General features: G+C 45.0%; 1 protein-coding gene across 1 annotated transcript in view; it reads left to right on the top strand.

The window, feature by feature from the left end:
• The first annotated feature begins 9,581 nt into the window (after positions 1 to 9,581).
• Positions 9,582 to 16,873, top strand: part of NOTCH4 (notch receptor 4) — a 60,963-nt gene continuing 53,671 nt past the window's right edge. Inside the window, exons 1-2 of the mRNA XM_063122464.1 lie at positions 9,582 to 9,656; positions 12,437 to 12,512. Coding sequence (XP_062978534.1) covers positions 9,614 to 9,656; positions 12,437 to 12,512 — 119 coding nt within the window. The 5' untranslated portion in view covers positions 9,582 to 9,613. The remainder of the gene's footprint in view (positions 9,657 to 12,436; positions 12,513 to 16,873) is intronic.

The raw sequence follows: 16,873 nt of genomic DNA, 5'->3' as shown, positions 1-16,873 counted from the left end.
GTTTCTGAATCAGTAAAGGACTGCATGGCTTGGCAAAGCCTGACATGTTCGTCTAGAAAAACTGCCATGAGCGAAAAAATAGATGATGATGATGATGATGATGATGATGATGATGATGATGATGATGATACTTTTTAGAACCCTCTCTCCTGACAAGGCTATCCTGATAACAGTGAAAATCAGGGAAGGGCCTTCTGAATAGTGCAAGATCTTTCCCAGTACCTACTCAGGTGAGAGGCTGGCTGAATACACAGAATCATAGAACAAGGTTAGACAAAGCAGACGAAACCTTTACTGTGCTTCATCTAGAACAGCCTTGGGGGTAACTTTATAATGCAGCTTTGCCACTTGGTTCCCACAAAACCCCACAGCCTCACAGCTGCGGGGTAGGGACGATAAATACCGATGGCAGGAGGGAACAAAGGCTATCCAGTGTGGTGTAGTGATTAAGGTGTTGGACTGCGAGTCAAGAGATCTGGGTTCTAGTCCCCACTCGGCCATGAAAACCCACTGGGTGACTTATTTATTTATTACATTTATATACAACCCCATAGCCGAAGCTCTCTGGGCGGCTTACAAACGACGTTAAAAACAAATATACAATAATTTTAAAGCACAAAAACAGCAATATCATTTAAAACAGTTAAAAAAAAACAACTCCGCATATGTTGTTAACTGCCTAGCAGAAGAGAAAAGTCTTAACCTGGTGCCGAAAAGATAACAAAGTTGGCGCCAGGCGAGCCTCGTTGGGGAGATCATGCCATAATCTTCATCACAACGGTTAAAGTTGCAGGAGCCCTGCCTTCTGGACTAGATACAAGAGGGCAGGGCTTCTGCAGATAAAGAAGAAATTTCACCAGGTGCTGCAGGCATAACAATGACACCTGCTGAAATTCCCTTTTCTATACAAGTGTTAAAGATGCAGGAGCCCTGTCCGCCTTTCCATGTGGTCACCCTAAAGCAGAGCTTTCCAAACTTTTCATGTTGGTGACACACGTTTTAGACATGCATCATTTCACAACACAGTAATTCAGTTTTACTAGCAAACCGAAGGTTAAACTAACCCCTTATAAGAGATACGGACACATATGTATGGGGACACAACATATCTCATGAAAACCTTTCATTTATATTTTTAAAAATATATGATTTGCAAGATAATAACATACATTTCCAAAACTTTTCACATTGAACCAATTTTGTCCAGCTACGATCAAGCAGCGGTTGAGACGATGTTCTATCAAAAAACTGGACCCATGGAATTTTTCGAATGCGTCACTTCAGGTGCAGCCGCGTCACCGGAAGTGATGCGGAATCAGCTGTTTCGACCCGATTATGCATACTGCACATGCGCAGTACCTGTATGATCCCTCAACCGACAGAAGGGGAATATACCAGTGCACCATACTAATCGGCACCTTTGCTGCGTAAAAATGCATGCAAGTTGGTATTGCTTTTTTCACATAGACTCAGAGGTTTCTCGTTATGTTTGCGTGACACACCTACACACTGCAGCTGACACACTAATGTGTCGCGACACACAGTTTGGAAAGCTCTGCCCTAAAGTGTAATAAACAAACAAACATGTTTGTTGCTTGGGACAAACGGCTTGGGACCACAATACCTGACGGAACGCCTCTCCCAACGTGAATATACCCGGTCACTACGTTCAACATCTAAGGCCCTCCTCCGGGTGCCTACTCCGAGAGAGGCTCAGGAGTGTGGCAACGAGGGACAGGGCCTTTTCGGTGGTGGCCCCCAGACTATGGAATGATCTCCCTAACGAGGCTCGCCTGGCACCAACGCTGCTATCTTTCCGGCGCCAAGTTAAGACTTTCCTCTTTGCCCATGTAAAGGAGACACGCACCAGCCAAAGCTAGCCCTTGGACTGGATTTAGCACAGATCCCCGGAAAGAACGCTCACAGCTCACAATTTGGAGGTTTATGACCATTTATTTCAGGAAATGGGTAGGTTACATGGGATTAGCAACTAAAACTATTAAAACATGCATATATATAAGAACCCAGAAAAAGCAAGCCAGAAAAGTAAAACTACGGTTCATACATCACCCAGCCATGGAGTCAGCCAGCCGCCCTGAACTCCCCCCACAAAGTATACTTTATAGTTTCTTTTCTCCAACTCCTTCCCCCCTCCCCTTGGCTTTTCATACGTAGATCTTTCACACCTCCGCCTGAGATGTTAATGTCTCTCAAGGCCAAGCGGACATGCCTCAGGCGGTTCCTGGTTGCACCATTCTCCCACAGGCAGCTGGGCCGCTTATCTCCCTTCCTATGAACCATAATAATAAAATTAACACGTTAAAAGACAGACCAGCCCCAGTATCATTCACCCATCCCTTACAGCCCAGGCATATGGCGGCACATCCTAATCACCCACATGTTTAGTTTTTTTTAACGGTTTTTAATGTTTTATGTGTGTATGTTCTGTGTTTTAGAATTTTAAATTTTGTATACTCGTTTTTATCTTAATTTTAGAATGTCTGTAAACCGCCCAGAGAGCCCCGGCTATGGGAGCGGTATATAAGTGCAATAAATAAATAAATAAATAAAAATAAATAAACATGTCACCCAAGATGTAGTAGTAGAAATTTCTGGGCAATTCCCCATGTTCTCCAGCAGATGGCCGTCATGGAACCGGTTTGAGGGCTATCAAAACATTACATGAGGAACAGCTGCAAAATGTATCAAAGCAACAAGGGACAACGTTGCCCTTTAAAACAACAACATCCAATGTCTTTCGCAAAGGCGGGGGAAGTTACTCAAAGCCGAGGGAAGTAAGAGAGGCAGCAAAAGAGAGATGCCCAAAGAAAGAAAGAGTTTTAAAATGGTAAATTCAATTTCAGCCTAAACGGATTTTCAATTTATTTTTGTCGTTTGGTTGTTGCTGGTTTAGGTTTCGTACATATTTAAAATGTTATTGCTGCTATATTTTATTTTCTTATAGTTTTATGTGCACCGCACTGGAAACCTGGGTGATGAAGGTGCAGCATAGCTATTGGTAAAAGAAATGATCAGGTGCTTTCTGAAATAACGGTCTCATGAAAGCACGGCCCATTGCGACAAGTCTTCCCAGAATTCCTCCCCAGATTTAACCCATATTCCATTTTAGGCAGAATGTGTTATTAATGCTTTAAGGTGGATTCCTGTATTAAGCAGGGGGTTGGACTTGATGGCCTTATAGCCCCCTTCCGACTCTACTATTCTACGATTCTATGATTCTAAGCCTAAGGCAACTTTTCCCGACCTGGGCCAGATCTACGCAACTGTTAAAGATACAGGAGCCCTGTCCTCCTTTTCATATGGCCACCCTAGGTAACACTATAACTCGCTTGCACATTTATACCTTGTAGGACACAGTGACATTTATTGCGGCATTTTGGATAATATGGAATAAAAAGCTTGGGGGAAAAGGAGGCTAAGGGGAGGCATGATAGAGGTATACAAAATTATGCGTGGTGTGGAGACTGTGAATAGGGAGACATTTTTCTCTTTCAAAATACTAGAACCCAGGTTCATCCGATGAAGCTGATTGGTGGGAGATTCAGGACAAATTTATTTACTGTATTTATTTATTTATTGCATTTCTATACTGCCCAATAGCTGTAGCTCTCTGGGTGGTTCACAAACTTTAAAATAATCAGACACGAAGTATAAAACAAATAACAGTATAAAAACACAATATAAAAATACAATATAAACGCACAACCAGTGTAAAAATGAGCAACAACGCAGAGAATTATACAGATTTAAAACACAGATTAAACTACAGATTTAAAACGGAAAAGTTAAAATACTACGATGATGAACTGTTAAAATACTAGGAGAATAAGAAGGTCTTCACCAGGCATCGAAAAGAGTATATCATAGGTGCCAGGCAAACCTCTCTAGGGAGCTCATTCCAGAACCCTGGTGTCCTCAAAACGTGTTGACTACAATTCTCACCAACCCCAGCCAGCATGACTTTTTGGATCATGGAAGTTGTAATCCAACATCTCTGGAGGGCGTAAGGTTGGAGAAAGCCACCCTAGGGGGAACCACACTTTTCCTGGTGAGCAGCACACAGAGAAAGGGGAAATCCCAATAAAGACCATCCAAAGTTGTATTTAGACTCTTAGGCCATGGCTAGACCAGGCCTATATCTCAGGATTGTCCTGGGATCATCCCTCTGCATCCAAGTGACACACAGGGGATCCTGGGAGCAGGCAGGGACGACCCCTCCATTTGCCTGGGATAATCCTTAGGTCTAGCTAAGGCCTTAGCAGCAGTTCAGCAATGGAGCTTTGAGAGGCTTGTATAATCTCCTTCCTAGGACATGTCTAGTAAGAGAAGGTTGGGCTGGCATCTCTTGGACAGGGTCAGTGTCAAGGGTAGATATAGCCGGGCACCTGTTGAGGGTCCCTAACTGAGCAGGGACTTACCGACAACAGCACCTGGGAGTTGCTCCTTCTCATCACCATTTAAATCTGCTTCAGGGCCAGTCCTACCGTGAAGCGTTAGGAAGCTGGGGCAGCAGGTGGCGGAGTATGGGAAGAGGGGCGCTCTCCCCGTCCAAAGGATCTGCTGCTTCTTGGTCCTTCCAGCCACCTGCAGGAACAAGAAGCAGCTGCTTGCTTGAACACCACACCACACCTCAGCTCCTGCTCTGCCCCACTCCTGCACCTCCCAACCCTGCCACCCTGCCTGGCCCTGTGCACTGTTTGCATGAGTGGTCATGCTCGCTTCTCCAGCACGCTAGTCAGGCAAAATATTTATTTATTTATTTATTTATTTTTATTTAATTACGTTTATATACCGCCCCACAGCCGAAGCTCTCTGGGCGGTTTACAACAATTAAAAATAGTAAACATTAAAAGTATACAAAAATTAAAAAAAAACATAAAAACAGCATAAAAACAACAGTATCCATTTAAAAACAACAATTCTGGGGTCCATTAAAAACAAACTTAACATTGTTAAATGCTGTTAAAATGCCTGGGAGAAGAGAAAAGTCTTGACCTGGTGCCGAAAAGCTAACAACGTTGGCGCCAGGCGAGCCTCATCAGGAAGATCATTCCACAGTCGGGGGGCCACCACTGAGAAGGCCCTCTCCCTTGTTGCCATCCTCCGAGCTTCCCTCGGATTAGGCACTCGGAGGAGGACCTTAGATGTTGAGCGCAGTATACGGGTAGGTTCATGTTGGGAGAGGCGTTCCATCAGGTATTGTGGTCCCAAGCCATTTAGGGCTTCATAGGTTAAGACCAGCACCTTGAATTGGGCTCGGAAACATATAGGCAGCCAACGCAAGCGGGCCAGAATCGGTGTTATATGCTCAAACCTCCCTGTTCCAGCTATCAATCTGGCCGCTGCATTTTGCACAAGCTGCAGCTTCCGGACCGTCTTCAAAGGCTGCCCCAATATCGCGCTCGCCTCCCCTGCCGAGGTCAGGTAAAGTATCACGAGAGATCCCAGAAGTTCAAGCTCCATCCGACGAGCGTTTTATTGCACGCTCCTTACTGGGTACTCACGAATTGCTCACATGACGTCGTCTGCCTCTCGCGCGTCTTCCGCCCCTTCTGGCCACTATTACGCTACAAATAAAACCTCTCATTAAATCTGGTTGCTGCTGTCTCCTACCGGACTGAATGGGGCTCATTACTTCCTGTTTTCAGGAAGCGACGTGGGAGCGGCGACGGAAGAAGCGACGGGAGCCGTGCATTTGACTAGATGCGATGGAGCTTTTCCTCTCACGATCCTTTGTCCCATGTGAAGGCTCCGCACAGCTCCTGAAGGTGGAAACCCCTTATGGACAGTGTGCTGGGGAGGCATGCGTGCTTACGTGCACAAAGAAAACTATCCTAGCTGGCGGGCACACGGGCTGTTGGGACGTGTGTGTTCGCACTCCCAGAAAGGTAAATTGGCAGATCAGGAGGGAGGAGGAGGACACCTGCCTTGGGCCAGACCTGCCTGCTTGTTTACCTAGGGTGACCATATGAAAAGGAGGACAGGGCTCCTGTATCTTTAACAAAAAGGAATTTCAGCAAGTGTCATTTGTATATATGAAGAACCTGGTGAAATTTCCTCTTCATCACAATAGTTAAAGGTGCAGGAGCTGTACTAGGGTGACCAGATTTAAAAGAGGGCAGGGCACCTGCAGCTTTAACTGTTGTGATGAAGAGGAAATTTCACCAGGTTCCCCATATATACAAATAACACCTGCTGAAATTTCCTTTTCAGTACAACTCTTAAAGATACAGGAGCCCTGTCCTCCTTTTCATATGGTCACCCTAGTTTACCTGCCTCACCCTCTGACCCAGACAATGGTGAGAGTGAAGCAGAGGAGCAGGAGAGAGCCCTGCCGACTTGCTCCCTGGCTCTGTGCCTGTCAAGCAAACAAGTGGGAGCCATGAAGAATTTATGGGAAGAATTTACTCCGGAAACTTCAACTAGTCCAAAATATGGCAGCCAGGTACTAGGGGTGACCACATAACACCAGTTTTAAAATCTCTTCACTGGCTGCCAATTAGTTTCCAAGTGAAGTATAAAGTGTTGGTTATCACCTTTGAAGTCCTACATGGTTTGGGTCCAGGCTACCTGCAGGATCGCCTCCTCCCGCACAATCCGCCCCACACACTCAGGTCCTCTGGGAAGAATCTACTTCAGTCAGTCAAAGTTAAGCTGACAAGTATTACCCAGAGGATCTTTTCTTCTGCTGCTCCCAAACTGTGGAATGGCCTGCTGTGAGAGATTCGTCAACTTAACAGTCTTCCGGAATTTAAGAAAGCCATAAAGACTGATCTCTTCCGGCAGGCCTACCCAGTTGAATTTTAAGATGCCTTTTAAATAATGTGCTGCTTTTAATAATGTATTAGCTTTAAATGTTTTAATTAGTTATATGCATTTTATGGTGTTTGCACTTGTGTTGTACCCCGCCTCGATCCAGAGGAAGAGGCGGGTAACAAATTATATTATTATTATTATTATTATTATTATTATTATTATTATTATTATTATTAAGAGAAGGCAGACCAAGAGCAGCTGGTGAGAATGTAGCCTTACCTAGGGTGACCATATGAAAAGGAGGACAGGGCTCCTGTATCTTTAACAGTTGTATTGAAAAGGGAATTTCTGCAGGTGTCATTTGTATATATGGGGAACCTGGTGAAATTCCCTCTTCATCACAATAGTTAAAGCTGCAGGAGCCCTGCCCTCTTTTAAATCTGGTCACTCTAGTATAGCTCCTGCAGCTTTAACTGTGGTGATGAAGAGGGAATTTCACCAGGTTCTCCATATATACAAATGACCCCTGCTGAAATTCCCTTTTCTATGCAACTGTTAAAGATACAGGAGCCCTGTCCTCCTTTTCATAGGGTCACCCTACCTTACCAACAGAGGGAGCTCAAGGGCCCAGGATCTACACTACTGCTTTAAAGCGCTTTATAACAGTTATAAAGCGTTTTAACTGCCTTAAAGCGCTATAAAACTGTTATAAAGCGCTTTAAAGCAGTAGTGTAGATCCAGCCCTGGAGGTGGTACTGCTTTTGAGGATTCTCTAGTCAGGGGATATCCTGTCTCAGGCTCAGATTGGAATGAGCTGGGTTTCTTCCAGCTTTGTGCTTCTAAGATAAACTCAAGACTTAAATAAACAGGATGAGCTTTGGAAGAGATCTTTTGCGGGAGCAGGAGGAATGTGTTGTGGAAAAAAGCTGCAGCTATGTAGGGTCAGGTGAGGTTAATAGATGGCACTGCAAGCAAGCTCCTGTGTTTTCAAAGTTAGGACAACAATGTTGGAAGGAAGCGTGTATCAAAGAGCTGCCGGAGTAACTGTTTTACAGGGCCGGCCCTACCAAGCAGCAGAGTGCTGCATCCGCCTCAGGTGTCAGTTACCGGGGTGGGTGGGCAACCATTCCTAACCATGGTGAACATAATCACGGTTTAAACATGCTCACCAACCATTTGCTGCAAATGAGTTTGCGGCTTGACCATGGTTTAGCGTGTCGTCTGAACTAGGGTGACCATATTTGGGAAACCAAAAAAGAGGACACCTAGTGTGTGTGTGGGGAAGCAGCTTTCTGAGTCCTGCAGAAAGTACGTTATTCCCCCGCCGCCTTAAAGAACCCAATTGGAGTGGAGGAGGGGAAAGGATTTCATTCTGCACCACCACCATCCACTCCAATTGGGGCCTTTTCTATAATGTCCACGAATGACCCACTTTCCCCTTTAAGACCTCAATTGGAGCTCAGGGTGGGGGAATGATGTGCCTCAAGAAAGCATGTCATTCCCTCCTGCCATGCTAATGGCAGCCTTAAAGGGGAAGGTGTGTCATTCCAGGACATTATTGAAAATTATAGAAAATCCCCCCTGACACCATGGAAAGAACAAAAACCAGGACAAATCCGGGGAAATCCTGACAGTTGGTCACCCAAGTCTGAACAGGTCCAATATGTTGTATTTATTTATTTATTGCCTTTCTATACTGCCCAATAGCCGAAGCTCTCTGGGCAGTTCACAAAAATTAAAACCCTTCAAAGTATAAAACAACAGTATAAAACCATAATATAAAATACAATATAAAACCACAACCGGGATAAAATCAGCAGCAGTGCAGAAATACAAATTTAAAATGCAAATTTAAAACAGCAAAGTTAAAATTAATTTATAGACTGTTAAAATACTGAGAGAGTAAAAAGGTCTTCACCCGGTGTCTGAAAGAATATAGTGTAGGTGTCAGGCAAACTTCAGTAGGGAGCTCATTCCAAAGCCAGGGTGCCACAGCAGAGAAGGCCCTCCTCCTGGTAGCCCCCTGCCTCACTTTCTTTGGCAGGGATGAACCCGGGATGATCCTGGGTTAAACCTTAGGTCTAGCTACGGCCTTAGTCTGCCACTGCATGTTTCGCCCTATCAGCCATTGACTGGGCAGCTGTGGTAGAAAGTTTAAGTGCTCTGACTCAGGCCAGGGACCATTTTTGACAGATCTTTCCTGAGTAGGGGTGACACGACGTTGCAGAAAACTCAGCGAGCAAAACCTGGGATGCTCAGGATTTGAACTCGGGTCTCCCACACTGAAATCAACCAGTTTAGTTACAACACAAGATTTGTCCTCAGTGAGAGTATTTCCGGCCTGCTGTTTAGCTGCAGTCTTGTAGGCCCGCTTTGTCCAACATTGGGTAGCAACTCCCTCGGTGCCTCTGATCCGCTGCGCACAGTGCCCCCTCCCTGGTTCTGTCCCCACCCTAATATCCCCCACCCTTTTTGCATGTTGACAAGAGTGCCCTGGGTAACAGGAAATCTTTCCCCTCCCAGGCATTGTATGGGGCAGGAAGCCTTCGACAATGGAGTAGAGAAGTCAGGATGTGCCTCGTTCTTTAAGGGGGGGGGGGGACGCAGACATAACGGGGATGAATTCATTGCACAGAGTCATACAGCCCATCTAGAGATCTGGGGGCCCAATGGGTGGGGGGACATCTTGATCTGCTTCTGTCAGATTGCTTGGCTTTGATTTGGCACCCTCCTTTGGACGCCTGGGTTCCGAGTTCCAGGATCACCCCTGGAGCTGAAAGAAGTTGGGGGAAGGAGTGCCTGGAGGGTGAATGGGGGAGGGGGTCTGCAAGACAGGATGAAGCATTTGCTGCTGCTGGCTTTGATTCCGCTCGCTCGAGGTAAGTCAAAGTAGGCCAACTTCTGGGGTAGGGGGTAGAACACTGATTGGTTAGGGTTGCCAACTACTCAACTGGCCTGGGTAGCTGTGCCACTCAGTGAGTAGGTGAAGCGTCATCCTCTTGGCAGGGAGATCCATGCTCTCACCTGTTAATTGCCCCAGATCAAGTTGCCATTAAAGGCACAGCTGCTAGGGCTGATTGAAAAGTTGGCAACCAGATGTAGGCTGAATTGCTCTTGGGTACGATCTTTGTCACAGTTTCAGCCTGTGTGTTTGTGGACATGCATGGAACCGGGCAAAACAGCATGCGTAAATGTCCCTCTGGGCAGGCGTGTGCAAAACATGTGCGAATTATAGGAGGCTTAAATGCGGCGTGGAGAAACATGAAAGAGATTAATGTGTTTCACCATTCATAGGGTGTTAGACACAATAAGCCAGGTGTTTGTTGTACATAATATCAGTTGTGCGTGGGGACCCTTCCCAGCTCCGCTTCTTCCAACTCTTTGAGCTACAGTTACTAGGAATTGAACTTCTGCCACAAAGCTTGTTGTGCAGCCATTGAACTATGCTCCCTCCTAGGGTGACCGTGTGGAAAGGAGGACAGGGCTCCTGTATCTTTAACAGTTGTATTGAAAAGGAAATTTCAGCAGGTGTCATTTGTATATAGGGGGAACCTGGGGCCGATCTACACCAAGCAGGATATAACACTTTTAAAACGGTATGAAAATGGTATATGTAATGTGTCCTGGGCCTGAACAGTTGTCATAACCCTTATAAACCATTATAAGCAGTAATGTAGATCCTGCCCTGGTGAAATTTCCTCTTCATCACAACAGTTAAAGTTGCAGGTGCCCTGCCCTCTTTTAAATCTGGTCACTCTAGTATAGCTCCTGCAGCTTTAATTGTTGTGATGAAGAGAGAATGCCACCGGGTTCTCCATATATACAAATGACACCTGCTGAAATTCCCTTTTCTATGCCACTGTTAAAAATACAGGAGCACTGTCCTCCTTTTCATAGGGTCACCCTACTTTAACAGTTGTATAGAAAAAGGAATTTCAGCAGGTGTGATTTGTATGCATGCAGCACCTGGTGAAATTCCCTCTTTGTTACAACAGCTAAAGCTGCAGGAGCCCTGCCCTCTTTTGTATCTGGTCACGCTAGGCAGGGCTCCTGCAGCTTTAACTGTTGTGGTGAAGAGGGAATTTCACCAGGTGCCAATGACCAATGACACCTGCGGAAATTCCTTTTTCATTCAACTGTTAAAGATACAGGAGCCCTGTCTTCCTTTCCATATGGTCACCCTACTCCCTCCCACAGAGCCAAAACAGACATTACTTTAAATTCTGTGTTTAGCAGCTACTTCTCCCTCACCCCCAATGCAATTTTTACTCTCAAGGTATCTGTGATTTGAACTGTTATCTTAGCATGGGTGTGTGTGTGTGTGGGAAGGCTTTTAAAAGCCAGATTAGGGCCTCTGCACCTACTTTAGAGTAAAAATTGGGAGTGGGAGACAGGCCCATTGCCAGCCTAAAGGTTCTGAGGGGGGCACCCAAAAAGTAGAGGAGCAGTTCCTCTGTTTTGCAGGTGTTTTTTTGGGGGGGGGGGATTGTAAACTTTTTTTTAATCATTTGTTTCTAAAAAGAAATGGTGGGGGCAGAGAAAATTTAGGGGGAGCAGGCCCACCCTTGGCTACAGCCCTGGGAAAGACATAGCTGCTTGACACAGATTTAAAGAAATGTCTGGTTTGGCCTTTGAGAACCACAATGGTAACCAACAACAACAAATCCCTGCATGTAGAAAACAGGCAGTTTAGGGTAAGCTTGAACCCTTCTGCCTGACATGTATGATTTCTGTGTGCGGGGATTACAGAGAGAGAGAGAGAGAGAGAGAGAGAGAGAGAGAGAGAGAGAGAGAGAGAGAGAGTTCGAAATATATTTTGAAATTACTGTTTTTAGTCTATTTTTCCTATCTATCTGTCTATGGAGTAACACTCAGTCTGAAGCAGTACAGCCCAGATACAGGCTGCCCACCTCCTCTGTTCTTTATGAGAACTCAGCCTATTGATTGATCCATCTGCTGTAAAATCCTTGGTCCATTCAGTTGTGCATTTAGGTAATTTAGGCTTTGGATGGAATGGCTTTTAAGAAGGGCGCTCTTTAGATCAAGGTAGGGAATGTGAGGCCCTCCAAATGTTGTTGGACAGCAATTCCCATCATCCTTCACTGCTGGCTATGCTGGCTGGGCTGATAGGAATTGCAGTCCAACAACTTCTGGAGGGCCATAGGTTCCTCACCGCTGCTTTAGATGGCCATCATGTGTAAAACTTCAGTTCCTTCAAAATTAGGGTGACACTATGGAAAGGAGGACAGGGCTCCTGTGTCTTTTACAGATATATGGTAAAGGGGAATTTCAGCAGGTGTCATTTGTAGGCATACCGCACCTTGTGAAATCCCCTTTTCAGTTAATGCTCCAGGAGCCGTGCCCTCTTTTGTATCGGCTCACTCTAGGCAGGGCTCCTGCAGCTTTAACTGTGGTGATGAAGAGGGAATTTCACCAGGTGCTGCATGCATACAAATGACACCTGCCAAAATTCTCTTTTCTGTACAACTGTTAAAAATACAGGAGCCCTGTCCTCCTTTCCATAGGGTCACCCTATTCAAAATGTGGTGAACTAGCTCCACTGCATCTTGGGAAGGCTTCCGGCCCATTCTGTCATGTGGGCCCCTGGATGTCTGCCCCAGAGTCCTACCCTAATGGTATGGATGATTTTCCCTGCCAGGTTTCTCCTGTACCCGAACTTCCTGCAAGAATGGTGGAACCTGTCTGAGTCACCCCAATGGGACTTTCACCTGCCAGTAAGTCTGCATGTTTCTGTTTCCTTTGCCCAAAAGTCTTGCAAGACTTTTCATTTTTTGTGGGGCGGGAGCAGGCCAAAGGAGGCCTAAAGGCACCGCCAACCACTCTTCAAAGGTCAACCCTGGGACCTTCTGCGTCTTTCCTCTAAATGGAAAGTAAGGTCCCAGTCCTCATGGTTCTAAATAAAAGGCTGATTGAGATAGGAAGATAGGGCGTAGGCTTAGACTGAGTCAGGCGATTGGTCCTTCTAGCCCTGCATTGTCAACACTGGCTGGCTCTCCTGGGATCAAGGAAGGCATCTTTCCTAGACCTACCTACCTGGGGGCTGTCTTCATGGCGCCAGGTTGGCACCGCCTCCCTCCTCAACCCTGAACTTTCCCTCTTTCAGGGCGTCACCAGGTAATCCCAATGCTGAGGAGGGAGAGCAGGGGTTCTGGGCGGCCATCCAGGTCCCAATGTTGCCCCTGTCCTCTTCTTGGTGGGATGCGACCAATTGCTGGTCACCTTCCACTGGGCTCCATTCTGGGTTGGCCCTGGATTAGCCATGGAGCGACGTTACATGGAGAATCATAGAATCGTAGAGTTGCAAGGGACCTATATAAGGCCATCGAGTCCAACCCCCTGCTCAATGCAGGAATCCACCCTAAAGCATCACTGACAGATGCCAGATGCCTCTTGAAGGCCTCTAGTGTGGGAGAGCCCACAACCTCCCTAAGTAACTGGTTCCATTGTCGTACTGCTCTAACAATCAGGAAGTTTTTCCTGATGTCCAGCTGGAATCTGGCTTCCTGTAGCTTGAGCCCATTATTCCGTGTCCTGCACTCTGGGAGGATCGAGAAGAGATCCTGGCCCTCCTCTGTGTGACAACCTTTCAAGTATTTGAAGAGTGCTATCATGTCTCCCCTCAGCCTTCTGTTCTCCAGGCTAAACCTGCCCAGTTCTTTCAGTCTCTCCTCATAGGGCTTTGTTTCCAGACCCCTGATCATCCTGGTTGCCCTCCTCTGAACACGCTCCAGCTTGTTTGCGTCCTTCTTGAAGTGTGGTGCCCAGAACTGGACGCAATACTCAGGATGAGGCCTAACCAGGGCTGAATAGAGGGGAACCAGTATCTCACGCAGGCTTAGAATGAGTTCCATGTTGACATTGCTTCCTTTGAACAAGTCAGGGTAAATCCCTGACATTTTCAAAACGCAGCATCCCTGGGCTACAAATCTGCACATACGTCGTCTGACGAGGCCCAGATCCACACCCACCGCAGGGCTTCCCCCATGTATAGACAGCCCCCAGACATCCTGGGGATTGAACCTGAAACCTTTTGCACATACTGAGCTCTACCACTCAGCTGCGCCCTTCAAGGGACGGTGGCATCCAAATGTAAGTAAAATATCCGGCATAAAGGGTCAATGTGCTAGAGAAGGCCAAATTTACAGGAAGGTGCTCGAACTTCTGGAAATGAACCATGCAAAGGATGACTCAGCCTGAATTTATTCCCATTTTTTCCTGCCCCACCCTTCCGCTAAGGAGTTCAGGGTGACGTAAAGAACTGTTTTCCCACCCTGCCCTCGTTATCATCGCAACAGCCCTGCAAGGTAGGTGGGGCTGGGAGATTGCAATGGAGTCTAGTTGTCCCTTGATGAGCTTCGTGGCTCAGAGAATATTTGAAACTGGGTCTCTCCCCACTCCACCTTGGCCAACGCTCGACTGGTGCTTCTGTGCAAGGGCACTCTGCACACGCTCAGAGACACTCTCCTAATTCTCATTTAATTCCACCTCTTCCACTGCCTCCCCCCTCCCGCGCCTCAGGATTGGGTCCTGATGTTGGATACAGCTCCTGAGATAGAAGTCCAGGCACTGATAAACCAGTGTGTGTCAAAAATTATTTATTTTATTTATAACTTGTACCTTTATTTGTAGTCCAAATGGGATTTAACTGTACATGACCATGGCCATATATCTCTAGGAATGGGCACAATTGGTGCACTAGCCTCACTCTTGGCCACCGCTGAAACCTGGACATGCAGGTTCAGGGCCGATTCCAGTAACAGACCCACACTGGCCCCGTTCAGAAGACACCTTAAACCATGGCTTTAATCATGGTGATTAAGCCAGAAAGCCGGGCTGTGTTCAGAAGACACCTTAAACCATGGCTTTAACCGCGATGAATAAGGCTTTTTGCCTTAGTCACGTAGTTAAAGCCATAGTTTAAGGTAGGGTGACCCTATGAAAAGGAGGACAGGGCTCCTGTATCTTTAACAGTTGCATAGAAAAGGGAATTTCAGCAGGTGTCATTTGTGTGCATGCAGCACCTGATGAAATTTCCTCTTCATCACGACAGTTGAAACTGCAGGAGTTATACTGCAGCTATGCTGTGACCAGATTTAAAAGAGGGCAGGGCACCTGCAGCTTTAATTGTTGTGATGAAGAGGAAATTTCCCCAGATTCCCCATATATACAAATTACACCTGCTGAAATTTCCTTTTCAATACAACTGTTAAAGATACAGGAGCCCTGTCCTCCTTTTCATAGGGTCACCCTAGTTTAAGGTGTCTTCTGCAAAGGGCCTGGCTTTCTGCCACTGTGGTTAAAGCCGTTGTTTAAGGTGTCTTCTGAACAGGACCTATAGCTCTTTCTGCCAGTAACTAAGCCTTAGGCATTTCTATCTTTTAGAATGGGGGAAAGACACACTGCATAACAGCCAGGAAAAGTTATGCCCATTATGGGGGCTCTCATGTACATCAAAACAAGCAGAACAGAATGTTCACCTTAACACTCCTGCCTTAATTCAGTGCCCCCATTCAGAAGACACTTTATTTTTTTTTTATAATAATTTTTATTCATTTTCAACACTATATAAACATAGATAAACATTTCCAAATATAACTGAAACAAACACAATAAGAAAAAAATACATCAAATATCTGCTGCATACATATTGAATAATTGTTGAGTACAAATATCAAAAACTATTACATATGCCTTATCACACTACAACATCTTCATTCTTAACATAAAAGTGCACCCCCCACCTCGGGATCATTCTTGAGTCCAAAATCTAATCATTTCTTCTGCTGGTGGTTTCCCACTTCCCTTAGTAAACACGAACACTAGGAACTGTTTCCAGATTCCTTCGAACTCATTTATTTTAGTTACGCCTTTTCTCCACTTAATATTGCATGTCAGTTTATCATTAATGGCTATGTCCCATACTACTTTATACCATTCCTCAATAGAATATTCCCCTTGGATCTTCCAGTTCCTAGCTATCATCAATCGTGCTGCAACCAACAAACTCGATATCAGCTCTATAGTTCCTTTTCCACACTTTATATCTTCAAATAGTGACAGCAATGCTATTTTTGGTGTTTGTTCTATTTTCATTCCCACTATTTCTTCAATTTCTGAAAACACCATCTTCCATAATCTTTGTACATATTTGCATTGCCACCACATATGTAAATACGTTCCTTTTTCCCCACATCCTCTCCAACAATTTGCTGAATGTTGATCACTTATCTTATTCAATCTAACCGGGGTTAGGTACCACCTCCATAAAATTTTAAAATAATTCTCCTTTATTCTTACTGATAAACTTCTCAACACTCTTTGTTTCCATAGTCCCTCCCAGCTCTGTCGCCCTATTTGTATCTTCAAATCTGATTCCCAAATCATTTTCTCTGTATTCTCTCTAAACTCCTTCTCTAATAATATTTTATATATTTCACTCATTAATCCTTTTGAAACTATACTACCTCCTTTTCCTTTCTCCTTACTTACTACTAATTCTTCAAACCTCGTCATCTTTCTGCACATTCTATTATCTTTAATCCACTTTTTATTCCATTGTTCTAATTGACCATATTCTAGCCAAGATAGCTTCTTCTCCTTTAACAAATTTTCCATATCTTCTCTTGTTTTAATATCTCTTACCCAATCCTTTAATTTTATTTTATTTTTCTCTTTTAATATTTTACATAATCTGCCCTTTAGATCCTCTGGGAAATTCTTTAACATTATTATCGGTGCTAAGGGAGAGTTGCTCGGAAGCAGCTTCCCTTTAAATTTACTCCAAATTTCCCATTGAGTCCTCAGGAGTGGATTATCTATACTTCCAACCCACTTTCTTCCTCCATCTTTAAAAAAAACATTCTCCAGATTCATCTCTACCTTACTTATGATTTTTTCTTCCATCCAATATAAATCTCCTACTCCCATAATTGCTTCTACAACATGTCTTAATCTATTTGCTACGTAGTATAATTTTATGTTTGGGAGACCCATTCCCCCCTTTTTTTGGCTTAGGTACCAATTATTTTTATTCACTCTTGCTCTCTTTTCTCCATTACAGTATTTATTAATAATA

The sequence above is a fragment of the Elgaria multicarinata genome, chromosome 3 (genome assembly GCF_023053635.1).
Source record: "Elgaria multicarinata webbii isolate HBS135686 ecotype San Diego chromosome 3, rElgMul1.1.pri, whole genome shotgun sequence".
NCBI classification, from domain to species: domain Eukaryota; kingdom Metazoa; phylum Chordata; class Lepidosauria; order Squamata; family Anguidae; genus Elgaria; species Elgaria multicarinata.
This window is presented reverse-complemented; position numbering and strand designations above follow the sequence as displayed.